At 45.8% G+C, this 21,214-nt stretch overlaps 1 protein-coding gene across 11 annotated transcripts; it reads left to right on the top strand.

Moving 5' to 3' along the window:
- Nucleotides 1-96: 96 nt before the first annotated feature.
- MEX3C (mex-3 RNA binding family member C) lies at nucleotides 97-18,078 on the top strand. Of its 11 annotated transcripts, none has more exons than XR_003257944.1 (4): nucleotides 951-1,253; nucleotides 2,805-2,882; nucleotides 3,680-3,827; nucleotides 4,633-5,516. XR_003257944.1 is itself a non-coding variant. In XM_026092243.1 (4 exons), the coding sequence occupies exons 3-4, from the start codon at nucleotides 10,652-10,654 to the stop codon at nucleotides 16,198-16,200; spliced, it is 1,347 nt and encodes a 448-aa protein (XP_025948028.1). In that variant the 5' UTR covers nucleotides 8,327-10,100; nucleotides 10,448-10,502; nucleotides 10,630-10,651; the 3' UTR covers nucleotides 16,201-18,078. The 11 variants fall into 11 exon arrangements, 6 of the variants coding, with proteins under 6 accessions (XP_025948030.1, XP_025948024.1, XP_025948028.1 ...); XR_003257943.1 differs by having other exon boundaries at nucleotides 3,680-3,831; XM_026092243.1 differs by lacking the exons at nucleotides 951-1,253; nucleotides 2,805-2,882; nucleotides 3,680-3,827; nucleotides 4,633-5,516 and adding exons at nucleotides 8,327-10,100; nucleotides 10,448-10,502; nucleotides 10,630-10,772; nucleotides 14,975-18,078.
- The last annotated feature ends 3,136 nt before the right edge of the window (nucleotides 18,079-21,214 follow it).

Raw genomic sequence — 21,214 nt, 5'->3', positions numbered from 1 at the left:
GGGGCGGGGGGGGCGGAGGAGGAGGAGGAGGAGGCGGCGGCCGGCGACGAAGGGGACTTGGAGCTGGAGGAGGAGCTGGCGGGCGAGGAAGAGGAGGAGGAGGAGGAGGTGGGGGAGGAGGAGGCGGCGGCGCTGCTGCTGCTCTCCTCGCCCTCCTCGCAGCCGCCGCCGCTGCTGCCCGGCCTGGGCTCGGTGCTGCTCTCGCCCCCCTTCGATGCGGCGGCGGCGGCGGCGGCGGGGGCGCTGTACGGGGCGGACGATCCTCAGGGCATGATGGCGGCGGTGCTGTCCCACGCCTACGGCGGCGGCGGCGGCGGCGGCGGGGCCGGCAGCCTGCCCGGCGAGCAGGCGGCGCTGCTCCGCCGCAAGAGCGTCAACACCACCGAGTGCGTGCCGGTGCCCAGCTCCGAGCATGTGGCCGAGATCGTGGGCCGCCAGGGKGAGTCCCGSGGGGGGSGGGGGGGGGGGGACACAAAATGGAMGGTGCCCCCTCCCCCACCCCCCCCAATCCCCGGGTTTGGGGGGGAACAGCCCCGTTTACACCCTTTTTTCCATGCCCCGGAGGGTGCAGGGGACGGTGCGAGGCCGGCGCTGCCCCGGGGGGTGGGGGGGGGCCGGGGAAGGGGCGAGCGCAGGATTGGGTCAGACCGGTGCTTTTGGGTGAGTATCACGCCAGGGCGTTTGGGCACTGTGAAGCGCAAGGTGTGTTTTGGTCCGGCTGCTAGCGCTTAGCTGTGCTTTCCGGTGGCGTTCACCTTCTGGCCTTTAAAACATCCATTTCGTTATTATTACTATTATTATTATTTCTTCTTAAGAGCTCTAGACCGTGTCCCGAATGCCGGACTCTAGCAGGTGCAAGCAGCCCGCCATGCGGGACGCCGGCTCGGGCGGTCACCGCACCTTTCCCTCGCGACGGGCCGGGTCCGGCGGCCCAAGGAAGGGAACGAGCCGAGCTGCCCGCACCGGACCGAAGGCCGCTCTCGCCTTCGCGCCCTGCCTCGCGCACGCTCGCACTTGCTCGCTCGCTCTCCAAACCTCGCGTCTCTGTGACGGTTTCGTGCTATCGTCACACCTGCGATGTCACGGTCGCCGCCGACCTCACGCGTGGTGTCACCCCGGCGGCAGCAGGATGCCTTTCCGCACCGTTTTTCTGCCAGTCAACTGGAAAGTGCCTCCCTTAATTTCCAAAGCGCTCCTAATAGGTGAAACAAAGTGCTGAACAGGGTCAAGTGTGGGTGTGTAAATTTAGACAAGTAAGTCGCTTCTCTCTTCCCTTTTTGCCTTACCAAACTCTGTTGGTTTGGGGCTTTGGTTTCTCRTTTGCTCATCAGATCAGACAGCGAGCTGTTAAGCTGCGTCTGGCCTCCGTGTGAGTTTGTGAGGTGGGGTTTTTTGGTTTTCTAAGTATGGAACATGCAGTAAAATAGGTCTAAACCAATGTATTAGTGAAGAGGCACGCGCTAAGCACCAGTGCTTCAGTAGGGTTGTGTTTTCTCACCGTAGGCTTTAGGCGGTTTGGGTCAAGGGAGGGTGCTGTGTGTGTCAAGGGAAAACCAAAGTTCAAACTGTGGAAACCGGCACATGTTGGTTCAAATGTACCGGARAGTCATGCTACTATTTAACAACATATAAATATTTTAGAACTTGGTGTTAGCGAAGGGACATCAACCCTTGCAAGCTGGTCAGGCAGCTTTCTTGCAAGGGTGCCCATGAAAGCAGGCGAGCCGTTCGTGATCGGAAGCAAAAAARAATCTTTTCCAAGAAATAATGCTTGAATGACTAAAGGCCTTGCTTACCCCCCCCCCCCCATTGGGGATGGGGGGGAGGGAATGGAAAACAGAACTGAAAAACTGGTATTGCTACAATTGTCTAAAAGAGAAATGCAGAATATTGGACTTTGAGGACCTATTAGACGATATTGTTTATTCTTCACCAGCTCGGGATTGTTCTCTGTAGTGTATTCTTGGGAACTTTGAGTCACTTAAAAACAAGACAAAGGGGTTTGCATAAAAATAGGATCGTTGTTCCTGAGCAGCTCGTTCACTTCTTCTGCTTTTATTTCTTATCTGATGTCACCCCCGCTTAGCTTGTGATAAAATATTTAGCCTCTGTGGAGAGGGTCAGGTCATAAAAAGAACTATAGTCATAAAGAGGAATGAGCAGAAGGGGTGGAGAGAAGTCTTGGTTGGTTTTTTGTTTTTTTTTATTGTTACCAAGTATCTTTGCATGAAAGCATTGCTTAAGGAGGTCCTTCAAAGTTCTCACTTGAAAAACTTAGCGCTCAGAGAAGCTAAATATGTGACTTGTATTAGTGCAGCTGAATCTTCACCAAGTTTCTTAGAAATAGCAGCTAGGTATCTCCTTTTATTGCCCAGAGCCGTGCCTGCGCGTGGGCCCGTCACGCGGGCGCGGGGAGGTCCCGCTGGCTCGCACCGGTGTTGCGTGCGCCCGTGCCCTCGCGGAGCAAAGCGTCATCGGCCGTAGCGCAGCTCTGCCTGCGGCGAGGCTCCCCGGAGCCGCGTCCCGCACCCATCGCTCCGCTTTCTCTACGGATGGAGACGCTGCGTCTTCTCTTCCTAATGTCCCTCGTAACCAGTTGCTTTGTCTCGAACTGATTCTGCTTAAACTTTATGCCTGGCTTCTCTGTGCAATACTTTATTTAATATGTAATTATGTAAGGATGATGCAATTGAAAGGTTGCTTCTGATGGGTTTTTCCACGAAGATTAAATTTATATTCTTTCTGTTGCTGGCTTTGCAATGTCTAACAAGAACTTGCACTGACTGCAACCCCCAAAACGTTAGGTCTGAAATACCAGGAATGCWGAGTTTGACCTGGGCTTTCTTGGAGGCCTCACTGCTATGTCTGAAAGCATGTTTATTGTAAGTACTAACCTCCTAACTGAAAGAATAATGATAATAGGAATTCCACAGTATTCTTTATCCAAAATTAATTTTTAGCATAGGGGAAGAGAATTTCCAGACACTAACTGTTTATCAGACCGAAGGAGCCCCTGATTTTTAAGAGAGCTGTAGCCAAGCAAAACCTTATGGCTTTTGCATTTGGCATTTTTCAGTTACGTGCAAGTTTTAAAAATAAACATAGCACTTCAGACAGCGACGTGGTGCTCCCACAACCCCCGCTCTAGGTACCTGTATTGCGAATTCCCACATGGGTAGCCCTTATACACAAGTGCAGGAATAATTGGAAGTACTGTGCAGCTGCACTTACCAAATGTGCGCTGGGAGCTGTGTTCAAATGTGGGGTGCCGCAGCTGCGGAGGGTGTAGACTGCCTGAAATATAAGTTGCAATTTATGGCTTTCCTGCATACACAAAGCTGCATTGGAAGCTGCTGTTTTACTGAGACAATATTTTAATGTGTTGCTACCGGAAGCCTTTACATCACCTTAAAAAAAATATTGAAAAGGGCTTAGATAAGATTTGTTCTTCTCTTAAAAAATAAAAAATAAATTAATATTTCTAAAGCTTATGGTTTTTTAAAACCATCTCAAATGTTTTCAACCTTGACTCACTCCCCCTGCCCTCCCCACCAGAAAAAGAAGCTGACAGGCACCGGTTGGAGTAGTATAATGTAATTCTTTGTAGTCTTTGAAGTGGAGGGATCTCAAAGGTGAACAACAAAGGAAAAGATATTTGTATCCTTTTATTCTTGTTAAGGCATGTGACTGGGAGCCAGGAAAACTAGATTCCATTCATGGCATTGTACAGACTTCCTGTATGAATCCGAGCGAGCCATTGAATCCAGCCGTCAGAAAGCTGGCCGGCATCATCGTGCTAATCAGAACTTTCTTTGCTGTCAGTAGCAGTAGGTATAAAAGTTGTTTTTGTTTTATTTAACAAAAAAAAAAAGAAAAAAGAAAAGGTTGGAGAAAGCGCTCTTGAGAATTGGTAGCAAGAAAGCCGCATCTCTGGTGCGGTGACCTTGTTGTTAGCCTGAGAAGAGCTGAGATAAGGGAGCATACCCCAAATTATATTAGCACGTAGCCAAACTAAAAAGATCTCTGGAGATTGAACTTAAGAGTTTTTGCCTTACTCTCTAAATCACATGGAAGACTTGCAAAAGTCTGCTGTGGATCACCTGAGAGTTTGTTCCTATAGATAAACGTGCTGATGGTGATTTTCTGCGGCAATTCTGCCGTGGCCTGGCAGGCCTTGACGAGTTGAGAAGGATTTGGCAAGTGTAACTGGAATCTTCAGTGCCCCCAGTTCTCCCTTTACACTGAGAAAAATGTCACATTAAAGCACTAAAAGCTTTTTTCAGTAATGCAATAAGAAGGGTGGCCTTTAAAAACGTGAATGGAAAACCTGAAAGGTGCTGGAAGGGACAGAAGTTTGTCCTAGAGAGATCTCTTGCATCTTTGAGTGCATTAACTATCTCCAGTCTTAAGTAAGTTTCTTAAATGTGGAGCCAGATGATGATTGTCAGAATATGTTTGCTAACCCGTTCTGGCGTTAGGACTGTCAGAACAACATGATTTTCCAAGTGCTTACATCACTGAAAGCTGTCAGTAGTGTGTGGTTTTTTGTTTTTCTTCCCCCCCCAAGACAGCGATCAGGTTGGAGTTACTTAACTCTGAAGTCTAACGCTTCTCTTCCTTGTGTAAGAATAGTTCGCACTGAGTGATGACTGCAGAACTTGAAGTTGAAACCAGGCAGGAGTCTCCAAACCCCCCCATGAGTAAGAGGAGGAGGAATGATATCATCCTGTTTTGCTGATTTGAATCGATAATGACAAATCCTCTTTGCATGAGACAGCCTCGCAACTGAAATACCACTTTTTTTAATGTGTATTTAATGATCTTGGACTCCCTTTTTGCTATTTGAATGTGGGCTCCTGAGCAAAAGATTACCTTACTTAAAATAGTCCTGTAATTTGAAACAAAAAAAAAAAAAATCTGGTAAGTATCTGGCTGATAACTATCTGACATAGCTGACAGCCAAGTAAAAACAATTGCTCTCAGTCTTGGGGAGTGGAAACAATCTAAAACGATCCTGGAACAAATTTACTCGTACTTACATTAGCTGAGTACAGTATATAGGTGTCCTATGGTAGGGTAATTATAGTTCTTTCAGAAAGAACTAAATGTCTGGTTTCATATGTAGATCTGTTGCAGTAATCTTACTAAATAACTGTATTTATTTGCTGCTGATTGGTTATTGAAGGCTGAGTTGTAAGARGTAGTCAGCATGTAACTCTAGTTAAGTAGTCTGGATACTGTTTTGCAAAACTGGATGCTTAAGATTTTCACTTCAAAGAGTAAGTTTAACTTGTATCACTGAAGCGATTACATATCTCAGTCCCGGGGTCAGCTGATCACCACGTACAATGAAGATCACAAATTAAGTTCACATTTAAAAGAAAGGTGCTCAGCTACATTATTTTAAAAGAAAGTTGACAAGGCAGTTGCACTTTTTCTCATCTTCTACCACAAGTAGGTTATTAAATGGCTTATTCTGAAGCCTGAAAGATAACTTAAGCTTTTTTTTTTTTTTTTTTTTTAAATCCACTATAAAGGCTGTTTTTCATCATTACTCAACATTAAAGTTGACACACTCAGGCTGGAGTCTGGAGTTTCAGGACTTGAAGCACATGAACATGCTACCATGGTCTGCTGAAGTCTGAAACCGCTGCTGAAGCTTCAGCGGCCTGTGGTTCTGGTACTACGTAAGAAACAACGCTTCAGTGCCGCTATCTGTTGTTTGAGCTGTGTAAAGATCCAGCCCAAGCTGCAGAGCTTGTCAGAAAGTTACAGGTTCTCCAGCTGGGATCCTAAATCCTAAATGCTGCTCTTGTTTGGCTTGTTGGGTGGGAAGCACACCAAACACRGTGTACGCTCGAGATTTAGGTTTTTCTCTCTTTGTGTAGTCTGCCAAAAACGCTGTAGGTTTTTAAGTACGAGTACCAGAAGTGAAGACCTGCCTAAGTAAGATGTTTGGGTAAAGCTGAAATTAAAATAATAAAAATCTTGCAACCTGAAATACTAATTTCTCCTCTTCTGGTCCTTCTGCTTTTCCTGTAAAGCTGCAGCGTACTAAAAGGGTATGTTTTAAGTTAACAACATAAACTTACAAAAGAAGTCCGTATTAATGTACTTCCAGCCTGAGCTAGATTAACCTGTTTTAATGTCATGGAAAACAGTGATAGATTTTAAGTTGTCGGTAAAGTCAGCAGATCCTGTAAGCTTCTCTGTATATTCTTCTTCGCCATTACCTTCTCTTTTCCAGAAATTCAAACCACAGTGTACTAAGAGAAATATACTTCTAAACAAACAAAAAACTGTTAGATGTCTCAAAAGTCTTAAATTTGTTCTTAATGCAGTACTCTCCCTACTCCTCCCCTGCCCCCCCCCCCTTAGGGCCATTTCCACATTGCAAGCAAAAAAAAACCTTTCTCTGGGATAGGGTTGCAAACTTGCCATAACCCCCCAAAACAGACTGCCAAGTGCTAAAGGATTTTTATTTAATTAAAGCGGAAGGCCAGGAAGCTCTAAATGAAGCCTTTGTTTCCAATTTCAGGTGCTCTTAAAGAGTGTTGTCTTCCTCCTCTCTCGTTCAGGTATTCCTTTAAGCTCATAAGATCTTGCCTGTGTCCGAGAACCCCGTTTCCCTCGCCGGTGTGAGTAACGCTGCCGCCTGCACAAAGTTCTCTGCTGTTTGCTCAAACAAAGACACAGTATCCCTATTTTTTTTTTTTTGCCTTGTAGTTCATTTTACACTTGGACAATATAYCGTAGAACTTCGTGTTTAAAAACACAGTTCTGTTGGCAGCCTTGAAACTGAGCTATTTGATATAGATGAAGACTCGCATGATTTGTTGTGCTCTTCCTTTTATTGGCTATCCGAAAGGCAAGTTGRGCGGTGGTCCCTTTCCGTGTCCCGCTTCCTTGTGCGCTCACGGCGATCCGCTTCATTCACTAGATCACACTAGATCAAGGTTCTTATGTGAAGACAGCTTATTTTTCCCCTATAGCCGTTTGATCTGTGGGAAATACTCCCTCTTTCATGCTATCATTCTTCTGCTGTTGTATCTTTTTTGCTTCTGCTCGGCAGCTGCTGCTGCATTAGAGATCTGGTGCTAGCATAGCACGAGTAATTAATAATACAAGTTGCTGCCCTCTGGCTCTTTTGCTACATGTAACTTGTTTACTGAGTTGCCATCTGTCTTGGGAATTGGAGTATTCCTCTCTCTGTGCAACTGCTAATTGGATAAATTGTCCCAACCTGACGTACAGAAGGAAACAGTCTGCAGGCAGACTGCTTTGTTCTTAGCCAGATTGGGGTAAATATGTAAGCCTCCTCTTGAATAAAAGTTTGCATACGCTCTTATTGAAGCAGGGCGGTTTTGTTTTCCAGAAAAGATAAAAATCCCCAGGAGCTTCAGCAAGCAGGCTTCCCCTGAGGACCTTTCTCTAACGTATCTGTGACTTTTACTGCTTCCTCCTTCTTCCATCTGTCAGCTCGGCAGCAACAGGGCCAGACAAAGTCCAGATAACTTGCTCTCTGTGGTCTGGCATTGCTGAGTGCTTAACTGTGACGCCTTGGCTTTTGCTTAAGGTACGTACTTGAGATTTCCAGGTTGTCTCCCTACCCGGTACCTAGGCAAGCCCAGGCCCGCGTGGCTCCCAGCGTCTGGCGCGTGCAGCCCGGGGAGGAATCCCTGGCTCTATTTATGGTGCCTCTTACTTCAGTCAGCACTTGGGGTGCTTTGCGCTGGGGCTGTGCAGAAACCGAAAGCTGGTGCTGAAGAGCTTGCTGTCCAGAAAGCATCTTGCCTAAAAASCCCTTTTGCTTTCTGCATTTCAGTTCCCAGCTGAATGATTGCAAGTAATGAAGTCGTACATCATCTCTGTATTCATACGTGCAAAAATGCAAAGCCGTCGCAAAAAAGGTGGTCAGCCCTTAGAAATGGGCAAGAATGGCAAAATTATAATGGAAGTAGTGTAGGTTGCTATGTATAGAATGAGTCTTATAGAAATGTTCCGTAGTTAGGCACAGGGATTTTGGTAACTGCAGTGTAACTGAAAGCCTTTGATTGCAGTGGTGAGTTAATGAGRGGGTCAGGAGGTGGGGAGAAATGCCTTTGGTATAAAATGCACTTGTTTTTATTTTTCTTGAAAGACCTGTAYATCATCATCTCTTCTTCAGGAGTAACCTGTCAGAGTGGCTGTAACTTGAATTGTCCTTTCTCCTGTCCTGCGTGCTCTSTGTGATTTACCTACTTGTGGCATTGCTGCTTGTGTTGTTGTTACAATTGGAAGTGAAAGACAGGTATTACCCATGTACAGCACTTACAATGTAAAGCACTTGTCTAAAGCATTAATATAGCTCTACTCAAAAGCGGAGCGCCAGAACTTCGCTCCCAGGTTTTGTATTGTAATGGTATCAGTATCTCGTTTTGGACTGTAATTTTGAAAATAAGCTCTGCTTTGTGGATTCTCATTATGAARCATCCCTATGGTGATAAATTGGAAATTTCATTTGAAAAATACTACCAGTTGAAGCATAGGGGCACATACCAGTGGTCTTGAGTACTCTGTGGGAAAAGCCTTTGCCTAGAGACATTAATCTTGCAACCTTGTCAGCTTCACTTGCCTGTTTCTCATGGCCGCCTACAAGGAATCTTAGCTTAGATACCACCAGGGAATTAGATTGCTTTGGCTTAACAGGTGAACAGAGCAGCTGTTGCTCAAAATCTACCTATATCCATGCTCTCATGTATAGCTTGTCCTTTTCTTTTTTGGGGACTGTCATTTTCTGTTTCCAGATCTGTCAGTGCCTGCTCTGTGAGCTTGAGCAAGYCACAGCAGCAAGCTGTGTCCGTCTCTTGATGTATTCATATTTGTTAGCAATTTGTTGGCATAAATCATGTCTCATTTTCACATGGGAGCTCCAATCTTACTGGCTAATTAACCCAAATAATGATCAGACTATTAGCTATACTATAGAATGCTAATGGGAAGTTGTTAAGACTGTTGCTGGTTGACCTCGTCTGGGTTTCAGGATGGATATTCTGCTTGTGGTAAGGTCTCTCTGCGAGCTTGTCCTCTGGCTGTAGAGAAGGCTGGATAAAATAAATGAGAACTTACTTCTACAAAGTTGTGTTTGAAATTGATAATCTGTATCCAAGTTTAGGCTTTCTAGTGTCTTAAAATTGTTTAAAATGTAAAAACTGTGTTTTTACAGCCCTCATTCCTAAAATGAAAATGCTGAATGGGTGGGAAATTATTGTCTTGAGTATACAAATCTAGGTTTTTGGACAGGTCAGCATCTTTTACAAGTGTAGAGAAATTACTTTCTTCGTTTTGCTTGGATCAACCAACTACATTTAACAACCAGTTGAAAAAAATTATCAGGACTTGAAATCTTCCAATCCATGAATAAAACCAAGGTGTGAGATGAATTAGCTGATCTTAGGTTTAGAGGCCGTAGTAACCAGATTCAGTCTGTGACCTGAACAGAGTACAGATAGTGTTTCCTATGACCCTAATAACTGACTGCTAAGTGCCAAGAATACGCTGGTCTTAATGTTTTGTAAATCCAGACCACTTCAGGAGGTTTAACTATTAAACAATCTAGAATCGAATTTCAGTTTCTATCCAAATGCAGTTTCATATCCATATGTTTAATTAAAAAAAAAAAAGACACCAGTGGGCATGAAGAGCTCTTCTGAAAACTTTTTAGAGCATTCATTCTTACTCAGATAGGCTGTCTTCTCTGTTTCTTTGCTTATTAATCAGGTGGGCAGTGCTGTGCTCCGCAGACCCCTGTTACCCCTGGGACAGCCACGGGGCCTTTCAGTGCCTCCACGTGCTTCCACCGCTCCGAGCGCTTTGCTACCTTGGCAGCGAGAATCCTGATTTCCCAATTAAAGCTTGCGGCAGCTGAGCAGACTCCACCTGCAAAGCTGTTTCCCYGCAGCAAAGTTGCGGGTTCATAGAAAACACTTCCCTGCCTCGTCTCCTTGGCGCTCGCTGCGATTCTGCACCTTCGGCGGCGGTTCTGCAAGGGGCCGGTTCCCTGCCCTTCCCTCCTAGGCGAAGGATTATCCGTGCCTCTTCTAGCAGTTAATCATTCCGAGGTGACGTCCCTAATTATTGTCACAACCTCGTTGCTCGGTGTCAATGTGTTACAAAATCAGTGGTCAGAGCGCTCACGCCTGTGTTCAGAGTGGGGGCAGTAATACGGTATTGCCTCGCATCAGATAACGGGGGAAGCTGCTGAAAAATATATTCCTGTGAACTACGGCTTTCTCGTTAGCGGAACCAGGCTGCCGAGGCCAATCTCTTCGGGATCAGTACTTTGCCCGTGTTTGCTCTGGGGCCAAGGCGAAGGATGCCAAATTCCAGCCGGGCTGCCCGCCGGCCCTGCCGCCTGCGCGAGAGACGAATTAGCGCTAATGTGACTTCTCCCCGCTTGCTCTTACAGCCTCAGCAGCCTGGCATCTTCCCACAGGCTTCGTGCATCTAAAGAAATCCAAGAGGTTTGTAATTTTGACCCGCTTAGCTAGGTACCCTGTCAGTAGCAGGGAAACGGCACAAAGTGGTCTCTTCCTTGGACTTCTTCATGGTTCACAGAGACTGTTCTTTTCACTGAAGTTCTGCCCACAGCGAGTTCCAGACTTCCCTTTAGATGAACTGGGATCTGCRTCTACAAATCAATCCTCGCACCTTCGCCAAGCAGGACGGGGGTCACACTGCTGCGGCCGCACGCAGGAGGAGTTTGTGGGATGCAGGACTTGCTGCTCTTCCAGGTGGCTCTTGGATCGGGTGAGGCAGGCGCACGCAGCCTTCCCATGGCTGCTGCCGCGTTTCGTGGCCGCTTAGCTCTGCATCGGCTCGTTTGGGGAGTTTCCCCAGCGGCGTGAATCGCCTGACGCTTGGTTTAACGTATCTCATCCTGTTTATGATGTTGAAAGGTAAAAGTTGAAGCGAAGTCTGAGCTGTTGTTGCATAACTAGCGAGCACTGCGTGTGCGCTGTGGCTGCTGCTCCTCTTTCACTTGAAGCAATCCCGATCACTTCATACCAGTCTTTTTATTAAGAAAGTACTYGATAATTTTAAATTGGGGCATCGTGGTTGAAACTACTCCACTCTGTGGAGTAAAAGCTCAGCAAAATCACTAACTACATGTCCCTGTCTTTTGCATCTAGACCTGTTGCCTCTAAAATGACAGCTCTGAAGGACACTTGCGATAAAGTTAGCCTTTGCTTCTAGATAGTCTTAATGATAGCAGGCGAGGTAAACGATAGCCTCCTCTGGAGCTGCTCTGAGGTTTCTTGGGGAGTATAGCGTTCGCAGTGCGTTTAAAACGTTTGGTCAAATAATCCTCTTCAGGGAAAAGCGGGGAGGAGGCACGACAAGAACGATGCCCATCAACAGAGTACCACCTTCGGGGCTCTAGTCTTGACTCCCTTCTTCATGTGCTGCTTAAGCGGACAAGTGCTAAAGCTTTGTCTAAACTTTTAAGTTTCTTCTGCTTTAACTGTGCCAGCATACGCTTACGACTGGGTGCTTGTGATGAATGCTTGTACTGCCGAAATAATCTGTATCAAGTGGAAGCAGTGTAAAGTGGTCTACTTTGGGGTCTTTGTGGAGATCTTGCTGTTACAGCCGTCTGACTTCAAAAAAAAAGAAAACCAAAAAAAACCCAGCAGTTTTGCTATTGCTTTAATAACATGAGACGTTCCATCTGAATTCAGTAAAGCCACCCAARTGCTTAATTAGGAAGGTTTTGGTTGTCCTAATAATAATAATAACTATATAAGATTTGATTAGAGCAAAGATTCAGCCTAATTCCCCCCCCCCTTCAAGTTTTTCTATCTTTCTGCATTTCAAAATCTCAGATACAATAATCTGATTTATTGCAGAAGTATGGGGTGTTGTATCTTTTTTTTGTTTTTTTTCCTCTCGTCCTTTTTGAGTTTCTGCATCCGAGCTCAGGAGATTGAGAAACTTCTTGATTCATATGGTGGCCACATGACTTCATATCTGGCTGATTTTGTGTCGGCTTGGAAGCAGCATGTCTGGATGGGGTAAAGTAAGCGAGGGGATGGAATCAGCAGTGCTTTGTATCACCACCTCGGGAGTGACTAATAAAAGCGGATGGGAAACGGAGGCTGAGTAAAAGCAAATAGCAAGATCATCCTAATGGAACTCTCTCGTGGGGTTATTGACCTTGTGTTTTGATGTGACTGTCTCTACAGTAGTCTGCTGTGGGTTTTTTTTTGCTCCCTGCAAACAACACTGAGCTGGTGTTGACCGACTCATTCAGAAATCTCAGGTTTCATATGTGGCAATTTCCTTCAGTTCTTTCTAACTTTTCAGATAAAGTTTTGAGAGTTGACCTTGACAGTCTGTGGAGTCAGCTTTCTTTTGAAGCCAGTTTTGAGATGTTTAAAAGTATTGTTCTAGCGCTACTGGGAATTGAGGCAGCTTTTGGCCTGCGCTTTCTAGGTTTGTGACTCATACCTTAAAAGAAAAGCTCTGCCCATCTTGGTCAATGTGCTGTTCTGCAGCCTGAGAAAGAAGGGTGAGAAGGCTTTTCTTTAAATCTGAATTGTTTGGAAAGGTAGCTGTTAAAAAGCAATCTCTGGGAGTTTTCAGCTGAAATGAGAAACGAAGCTGAAGGCGCAAGCTTTTAGCTGAATTTYAGGTTCTAAATCATCAGGAAAACCTAGTCTAAGATGTAAACTATGAAGTTTGGCAAGGCACTTTGGAAGCTAGAATTAGACAGGCTCTGAAGCATGATTTATAATAAAGAACTTAAAGAAGTACACACGGTAGGTGCTCCTAGTTTTTTTTTTTTTTTTTTAATGCTTGTTCTGCAGTCTATGAAATCAAGAATACAGGAGGAAACAAAAGTAATTTGTGTAAATTGAAGAATAATTGCACATCAGCCAACTGACTTTGGTTTTAGGTGCTCCGGTGAAGAAGGGTTTATGGCGAGAGCTTCAGCAGCACCACACTGGGGATCGCTGTGGTCCTGTTCGTGCCGGCAGGCAGGCTCCGCACGGCTGCCTCTTTTCTGAGTAACTGCAAAGGCATCGGAAACAAAGTGGGCTGGGGCGTTTGCTTGCAGTGGGCAGTCGCCATGCAAACACAGAGACGGGGGGAGTAAAGGCAAATTGCCTAAATTATGGGCTGTCATCTTCATTAAATGCAGAGAAATGTAATGGCTTCGAAAGATCGATTCTTTGCTGCTTTCGTAAGGCATCTAAAGTCAGAGTTCTGTCTTTTCCTCTAACCTGGGAGCGTGTTAACACCCTGCTGGGTGGGCTTTTGCGAAGGGTTGAGGCTTCTGGTTCTGCTCTTCCCTGCAGATGCTTTAATCCTCCACGGCTTGACTCTTGAGCGCCCATTAGCTCTCTTCTGCTGGAATCCGGTTGTGCCTAACCTCTTCCCTCCCCTGCACCCCTGCCGTACTTCGCTGCCTGCTTTCTGGTGGAGGTAGGGCCCCTGCTATCCTGCAGCCCTCCCGGCTGGTGGAGCCCCTGCTAAAGATGGTGGACTTCCTCCCCAGCTCTGTCCTGGAAGCAAAAAGCTGTTAGATTCAGCCTTTGGCCGTGCTGCGTGCATGCATGCCGGCGCCCGGGGAGAAGAGACTTTTCCCTTCCCTGTATTCCCAGCAGCATCCACGTATTTGCTGTTTTTATTAGCAGATTGTCCTGAACAGAGCGCACTTGAGTGGCCTTTGAATTGTAGAAATGACGTCCCTAGGTAGAAGGGATCGAAAAAAGGCCAATTTGAGAGATCATTTGGCATACCCACGGAGCGCCAGGAGATGCTCAAAGTGAATCAGGAAAATGGGGACACGTTTCAGTCCGCGTGTGAAGCGATACTTAAAACGCTTGGTCTGTAAACGTTGCTTATGGTCCTTTCACGATGAGGTTCCCTTTGAAGTGGTAGCTGGTGAGACTTGCTTTTCAATTCACCTGAATATAGGCTGARCTGAGTTAGAACTGAATCCAGCGGACAGTCCTGCGTGTCATGGACGTGCTTTTTAATTCTGTGCTACCTGCTTTTTCAGTCCTAGAATGGGTAAAGGTGCTTATGTACGTGCCGTGCCAAAACGCTGTAAGCGTCGTAGGAAAGAGCCAGCTGTCACTGTGTCCTAGCAAACCTTGTAATTCAGCTCCCAAAACCAAAGACAAAGGTTTCATTAACTGCTCATCTTTCAGGCTGTATTTACATAACTAACAAGAAAAATTCCTCGTAGGCACATAGTATTACATGGGGCTCTTGCCGCGTGTAACAAAAACTGCTCTAACTCGTACTTGACAGTTCAAGGAGTGGCTATTTCATCCCACAGGGAAGAGTAAGGTTGCAATAACACTTACCGGTAAGAGGAAGCAAATGCAGAATTCTCAGTAAATCGCTTCCATCTCCATCCTATGCAGTTGTGATACAGACCCTTCCCTCACTTGTGAATATTTGATTTGTTTTTACTGAACACTTTTCAGTAAAAGGTTGGGGTGTCAGCAGATTTAAGTACATGCGTATGTATTTGTAAGCCTTTACTCCTTTTGGAAGCATTTTGAATGGAAATGGAGGCTTTTAGCTTAATCTTAGAAATAACTGAAGGATACCCAACAAATGAAAAAATATATATATAAATCCACCACTGTCCCTAGGATAACCATGAATATATCTGATGTCAAGGAGGAAAAGCAACGCACGTTGATTCACCGTCTAATAGGAACAATGGAGAGGATGGACAAAAATGGCCCAGCAAATATTGCTGAAACAGTTTGTGGCTTTAAGTGCCAGAGATCTGTTTGGAAATAATAAGTAAAAGTTGTTACCGCTTTCACTAGTGTGGCTTGCAGACATAAAAACAGCTGCCTCTGGTTTCACCCTGCAGTTTCTTGAAACTCTCAGCTTAAAATAGATTGCTTTCTTGTGGCTTTCTAAACTTAGACTTGTTGCTAAACTTGCATGTGTTTCCTTTAAACAGGTTGCAAAATAAAAGCACTAAGGGCCAAGACAAATACGTATATTAAGACCCCCGTTCGTGGAGAAGAACCCATCTTTGTTGTCACTGGACGAAAAGAGGATGTAGCCATGGCCAAAAGGGAAATTCTCTCAGCTGCTGAACACTTCTCCATGATCAGAGCATCGCGCAACAAAAACGGTCCTGCCCTGGGAGGKTTGCCGTGTACTCCCAACCTACCGGGTCAGACGACAGTCCAAGTCAGGGTGCCTTACCGTGTAGTTGGGCTAGTGGTTGGACCTAAAGGAGCTACAATCAAAAGAATTCAGCAGCAGACACACACYTACATAGTCACTCCCAGCAGAGACAAGGAGCCCGTCTTTGAAGTTACAGGAATGCCCGAAAACGTCGATCGCGCCCGAGAGGAAATTGAGATGCATATAGCCATGCGTACTGGAAACTACATTGAGCTGAACGAAGAAAACGATTTCCATTACAATGGTACAGATGTGAGCTTTGAAGGAGGCACTCTTGGATCTGCTTGGCTTACTTCTAATCCAGTCCCTCCTAGCCGCACCAGAATGATTTCTAATTATAGAAATGATAGCTCCAGCTCCTTGGGAAGTGGCTCCACGGATTCCTATTTTGGAAGCAATAGATTGGCTGACTTCAGCCCAACAAGTCCATTCAGCACAGGCAACTTTTGGTTTGGAGAAACGCTGCCTTCAGTGGGCACAGAAGATCTGGCAGTCGACTCTCCTGCATATGACTCCTTACCAACACCTTCCCAAACCATTTGGACCCCTTTCGAACCTGTAAACCCACTCTCTGGCTTTGGTGGCGACCCTACTGGTAATGTCAAGCCTCAGCGAAGAGGGAGTCAGCCATCTACTCCTCGTCTGTCACCGACGTTTCCGGAARGTCTGGAACATCCTCTCGCTAGGAGAGTAAGAAGTGACCCACCTAGCACAGGCAACCAAGCTGGCCTTCCAATATACATCCCTGCTTTTTCTAATGGTACCAACAGCTATTCCTCTTCCAACGGTGGCTCCACCTCCAGTTCGCCCCCCGAGTCGCGGCGGAAGCACGACTGCGTGATATGCTTCGAGAACGAAGTCATTGCGGCCCTAGTCCCCTGTGGCCACAATCTCTTCTGCMTGGAATGTGCCAACAAAATCTGTGAAAAGGAAACGCCATCGTGTCCCGTTTGCCAGACAGCTGTTACTCAGGCAATCCAAATTCACTCTTAAATATATATAGATATTATTATATATGGACTTTTAAAACTCTTAAAGGCATGGGTGTAATGGTACCCTCTAGTAAACTTCCTAATGAATTCTGACTGTTGGGCTTTCTTGGGATTAGGCTAAAGTTGTTAATAAATTTATACTTTCTAAAAGGCTGCTATGGTAACACTAAACCTAGGTGGTCTCTGTCCGGTTCAGTTCAAACGGATGGCATGTTTAGCAGAGATACATCTGGAATAATGTTATGGCACAGCGAGGGGAAATCTTGATCAATTATAAAACCGAAAAACAAATTTTACAGGCTTTCTAAATGATCTGTATTAAGCGTTTTACTTCCGTGCGCTGGCAGCAATGAACCTCGTAGCCAGAGCGCAGAAGTATTAGTCTGCTGTGGCGGGTTTGTGGCATTATCGATATATCAAACAACACTTCCAATGCTGCCTTCTTTACACTGCCAGTTTTGAAAAACAGGTTTGGGGAATTTTTTTTTTCTTTATGCAACAACTTATGCCTAATTCTTCAGCATTGCAAATACTTTTTTTTTTTTAGCATAATTTGATTCATTGAAATGGATAAAGTTATTGGCAGGTTCAGATAAATTACTGTTAAGGTGAGGGGGGGAGAGAAGACGCCTGGTGGACCTCCGTTTCACCCGACATGTTAACGGTAGTATGTTCAGAGGATCAGGAACGTATTGGTCTCARTTGTGAATTCCTACCCACTGCTTTTCTTAATGTAATGTGGAAAAGTCTGGCTGGCTTAATCCCATTTCAGTAAGGGCTTTGGGATGCACATACTTCGACTAATAGTGAGGATGCTGACATTCCGTTCATTAGTCCGATCAAGCTGTTCTTAAATTACATTTTAGAGAATATATAGTTCAAAATGTGAAGCATTTTTATGTTCAATCCATATTTGTCTTGCACATATATAAATATATATTTTATTTTTAGTAATGAAAAGGAAAAAGGGGAGATGCGTGCGTGCCCTTGTATAATTCATGATAGCAGCTGTGACAGTGGCCCTGCAATCAGTTTGCTTCATTTCAGAACTGTCTTTCCAATCGTAAGGAAAAATGTCTTTTGAATGCGCTGCTTGCATTTCAACCTGTGGATGTTTCTAGCTTTTTCATCCTCAGTACGTTCCCGAATCTGTGCTGGCATATATTAAAACAACAGAAAAACAAAAGACACAAAGTGGGAGTTCTAGTGGATTTTTCTATTTTTTTTGAAGCATTATTTTCCCAAGACAAGACAGAGCTTTTTTCTCAGTATAACAAAATGAAATTATATGTGTATTGAACTAGTAAATATACAGAAATTTTATTTTTTATTTCCACTTGAAGAGTTACATTTCGTATAAAAGTTTACAAATAACGGTTTTTATTTTATGATTTTCAGTATAAGAGTTGCCTTGATGGCATATTATGTAATGCATAACTTTAATGCTAATTGCTTGTAGAATAGTTACATGTCAGTATTGGAACCTAATCTTTAGCTGCAGTCTTGTAGATATGAACAAATGTTCACCAAGCATGTATTTTGTATTTTATTGCATTGTACACTGCAACTAATAAGCCAAGGAATCGACAGACATTAGGTGCGTGTACCATTTCTATAAACCACAAACTAAGAATGATAAACTATCAATATAGTTTAGTATTTGCTAATTTTACTACACTTTTTGTTATGTATATGTAGGGAGGTCATAGGGATTATAAATTCAATTTGAGTAAAGTTTAAAAACCATATATTTTATGATAAAGGGCCTTTAACTTATGATGGCCAAAGCACTGATATTATATATTTGCTGTAAAGAGAATTATAAGAGTTTTATTTTTCTGATATTAAAAGTTACTTAATAAAGACTTGTTTCCATTAACTTGAATGTTTTGCTGTCTTCATGGTTGTCACTTCAAGCAGCCTTTGGTTTTCTGCCCCCCCATTTTTTGACCAGTCTAATGGAAATTTATAGTGGGTGCTCGGTGCAGGCTGCTGTAGTGTTTGGTTTTGCGCGTGCCTCTTCCAACTCGGTTTTGCCTTGGGGAGCAGCCCTGTTGCAATCATCTCCCTGGCTCGGCGACTTCGTGGCTGCTTTGGGGCTGCACCTGCCTGTTTTAGTCTTTCCCGCGTGTGTGTTCTTGTACCCCGCTGAAGCGATCCTCTTCCCTGTTCCTTACAGGGAGGACTTCGGAGACGGTGCGGCCCCCCTTTGGGAAGGGAGGAGGTTCGCAGCACCTGAACTGGTGGTCAGCTCTGTGCCAGGGGGAGCAAGAGCGACAGAAGTTAATATAAAAAGGCATTTTGAGGCCATCTGGCTTTAAAAAATGCATATTTACGACTCCTGCAGGCACTGCTGCCTGGGGCTGTCTGCTGCGGGGCGGCCGGGGAGAGGAGCATTCCGGGGGGAGCGATGCGGGGCCCCTGCGGCCTCACTCACCCCACGAATATTCCTTGGGGATGCTTTACCCCTCCGAAGCACGGACTCTGCCACGGGTCCTTGGTGCGTACGGAGCTGGTCCAGCCTGCACGTCTGGCCTGTTGCTGTCAAACACGAGATCTTGGAGCTTGTCCTCAGACCCAGACTTTGCATTCAGCTTCTGGGGGTACTGAGGGGAGAAAGGAGGGTTTGGGGGGGTTTTTTGGTCTTTGTTTTTTTGAATAACAAATCTCAGGAAGAGATCAGAGTGTTTAAAACCACTGCACTCGGGTATTGGAGCATTTCTAGTGTTGCAGCAAGAGGCCTCAGACTTGCACCCTCAGGCAGGAGTTAGGTGTAACCTCATTCTCACTAGATGCACCTAAACCATCCTAAAACCCAACCTTCCCCACAAGTTTTATTTAGTAAAGCGAGTAGCACTGCAGTTGCTTCGGAGCTGCCCAAGACAGACGTGGGCTTGAGACTTCAGTTCTCCTAAATTTGCCATAGTGAATTTATTTTTCCATGCTCAGGAGCACTTCTGATGGGTGACTAAACAGCCAGGAATTTTAACTCTTGTTAGCAGAAGGTTAAGCACTTGCTGCCATGCAGTTAGATTTAATCGGTTTGTCCATCTACCAGCTGGTTGGATTCAGAAAGCCTCTGTTTTTAAAATGTTTAATACTGAAGCTTTCACTTTTTTAAAAAAATGAAGCTTGCATTTTTTTCGCTGTCTTGCAGTGCAGCTCGGACGGGGAAGAATCGAGTTGCTTTCGCTTCTGGGTTTTGTACGCTGACCCAGTGACTAACACAGCAGCCTTTTCCCACAAAAAAAAAAAAAAAAAGAAAAGAAGAGGGTTGAGCTTTGCGTTTGGGGCAGGTGGGTTTGGTTTTGGTCACAAGCCTGCTCTTACAGCCGGTTTTAACCACAGCCCCGAGTTGTTCCTTGCAAGTTTTGCCTTGCTTAACGTGCCCAGCAGCAACAGCAGCAGCAGCATCTGGTGCAGCCCCGTAACCTGAGCAAACACAGCCCCAGAGCGTCGCTGCCCCACGCCGGGGGGAGCAGGCGGAGGGAGGGGGGGGGGACACGGCCCAACTATCGATTGGGGAATTCTGTCGCTTTTTATTTTTAATCGTGCAGCTGTTGTTCGCCGGCGATCTCTTAAAACTCGAGCTGCGAGGCGAGGCAGCCTGGCTGGGTTCGGTGCTGCAAGCCCGCAGGATTCAGACTCTCGTGATGATTCCTGAAAATAAGCCAGGGTTAAAATGTTTTGCTTAGCTATAAACAGAGTTCATACTTTCTCATGATGTTCTTAGGCATAGCTCAGGAGTTGGCAATAGGCAACCAAAATGTGTTTAAGTTTAAAAAAAAAAAAAAAAAAGATCTCTTTTGTGCTTAATGCTCCTTTTTCACGGCTGGAAGCGGTCCAGGTAAAGCTCTGCTGACAAAGCGATTTGTTAAGATATCTATCTTCTCCCACTTGAGCTCTTGAAACCCAAAGTTGAGTCTTCATTTTTTAATGAGTAGCTGATGTCATCAGCAGTTATTGCYGAGGTAAGGGGCAAAGCCGTTTCCCTTGGGACGGGGAGGGCGGCACGTGGGTGTGCAGGCGCTCGGGAAGCCGCGGGGCCGGTGGGAGCAGCAGCTCCCGGGGACCCGTCGGCGGTGCCCCGCTCCCGGAGGGCRCCGGGATGACTGCGGATAAACGGCGTTTCTCCAGGAGGAGGTTTGTGCTGTTGGTCTAAAACCTGCTGGAGAAGACGCCATCGGTGGGAGCAACCTGGAGATACCTGGTGCAGACTGTTGGTTGACGCCTCCCCTGATTTGGGGACACCTTCGGTGTCGACTAGCGCGTTAGCTGCCCAAGGGACAGCACCTTTACCCTGCTGCAAATGGTACTCACAGAAATCGCAGATGTGCCTTGTCTCTGCAGAGGAGGCTGGGCGGCCGGAGGCTCCTCTGCCATCCTCAGCTGAGCTGCTAGGTGGCACATTTCCCCGAAACGGGGCTGGCGGTCACCACGCGCTGCCTGCTGCCGGTCTCCGGCGAGACCCGGCGCTGCGTGGTTACGTGCCCAAGAGCTAAAAGGGAGATGGTGTAAACAAAAGAAGAGGGAGGTGGGGTTTTTTTTTTCCTTTTTTTTCAAAATAACCTTGGCCCAATTTTTTTTTTTTTCACTAAAGTCATAGAGCATGTCCAGAAGCTGCTTGTGCAAAGCTTAAATAAATAAATAAAYAAACAAGGTAGCTGCAGGAGCTGGAGGTGCCAGTTCTTTCAAAGAAAACAACCTGGTGGTGAGGGATAAATGAGCAGTGCCCGGGGGGGGGGGCTGCATAAAATCCCACCAAACTAAGGCCAAGCAACTGCTTGATAACACCAAAATTGCAGCAAACACCGGGGGGGGGGGGGGGTTGGCCTCAGGCCCAGACCCAAAATAGCGCGGGAGCGTTAGTGCCTGGGCAGCGGTAGGAAAACCTCATGCAGAAAAACCAAGCAGGGGAAGTTGGAGCTCAGTTCCCTGGCGGTGGCTCCTTGGTGGGACACAGCCGCCACTGGTCCCGTGGCAGTGAGTCCCGTCATCGCACAGCCTTCCTCCTC

This window comes from Apteryx rowi, unplaced genomic scaffold (assembly GCF_003343035.1).
Source record: "Apteryx rowi isolate R43461 unplaced genomic scaffold, aptRow1 scaffold_95, whole genome shotgun sequence".
NCBI classification, from domain to species: Eukaryota; Metazoa; Chordata; class Aves; order Apterygiformes; family Apterygidae; genus Apteryx; species Apteryx rowi.
This window is presented reverse-complemented; position numbering and strand designations above follow the sequence as displayed.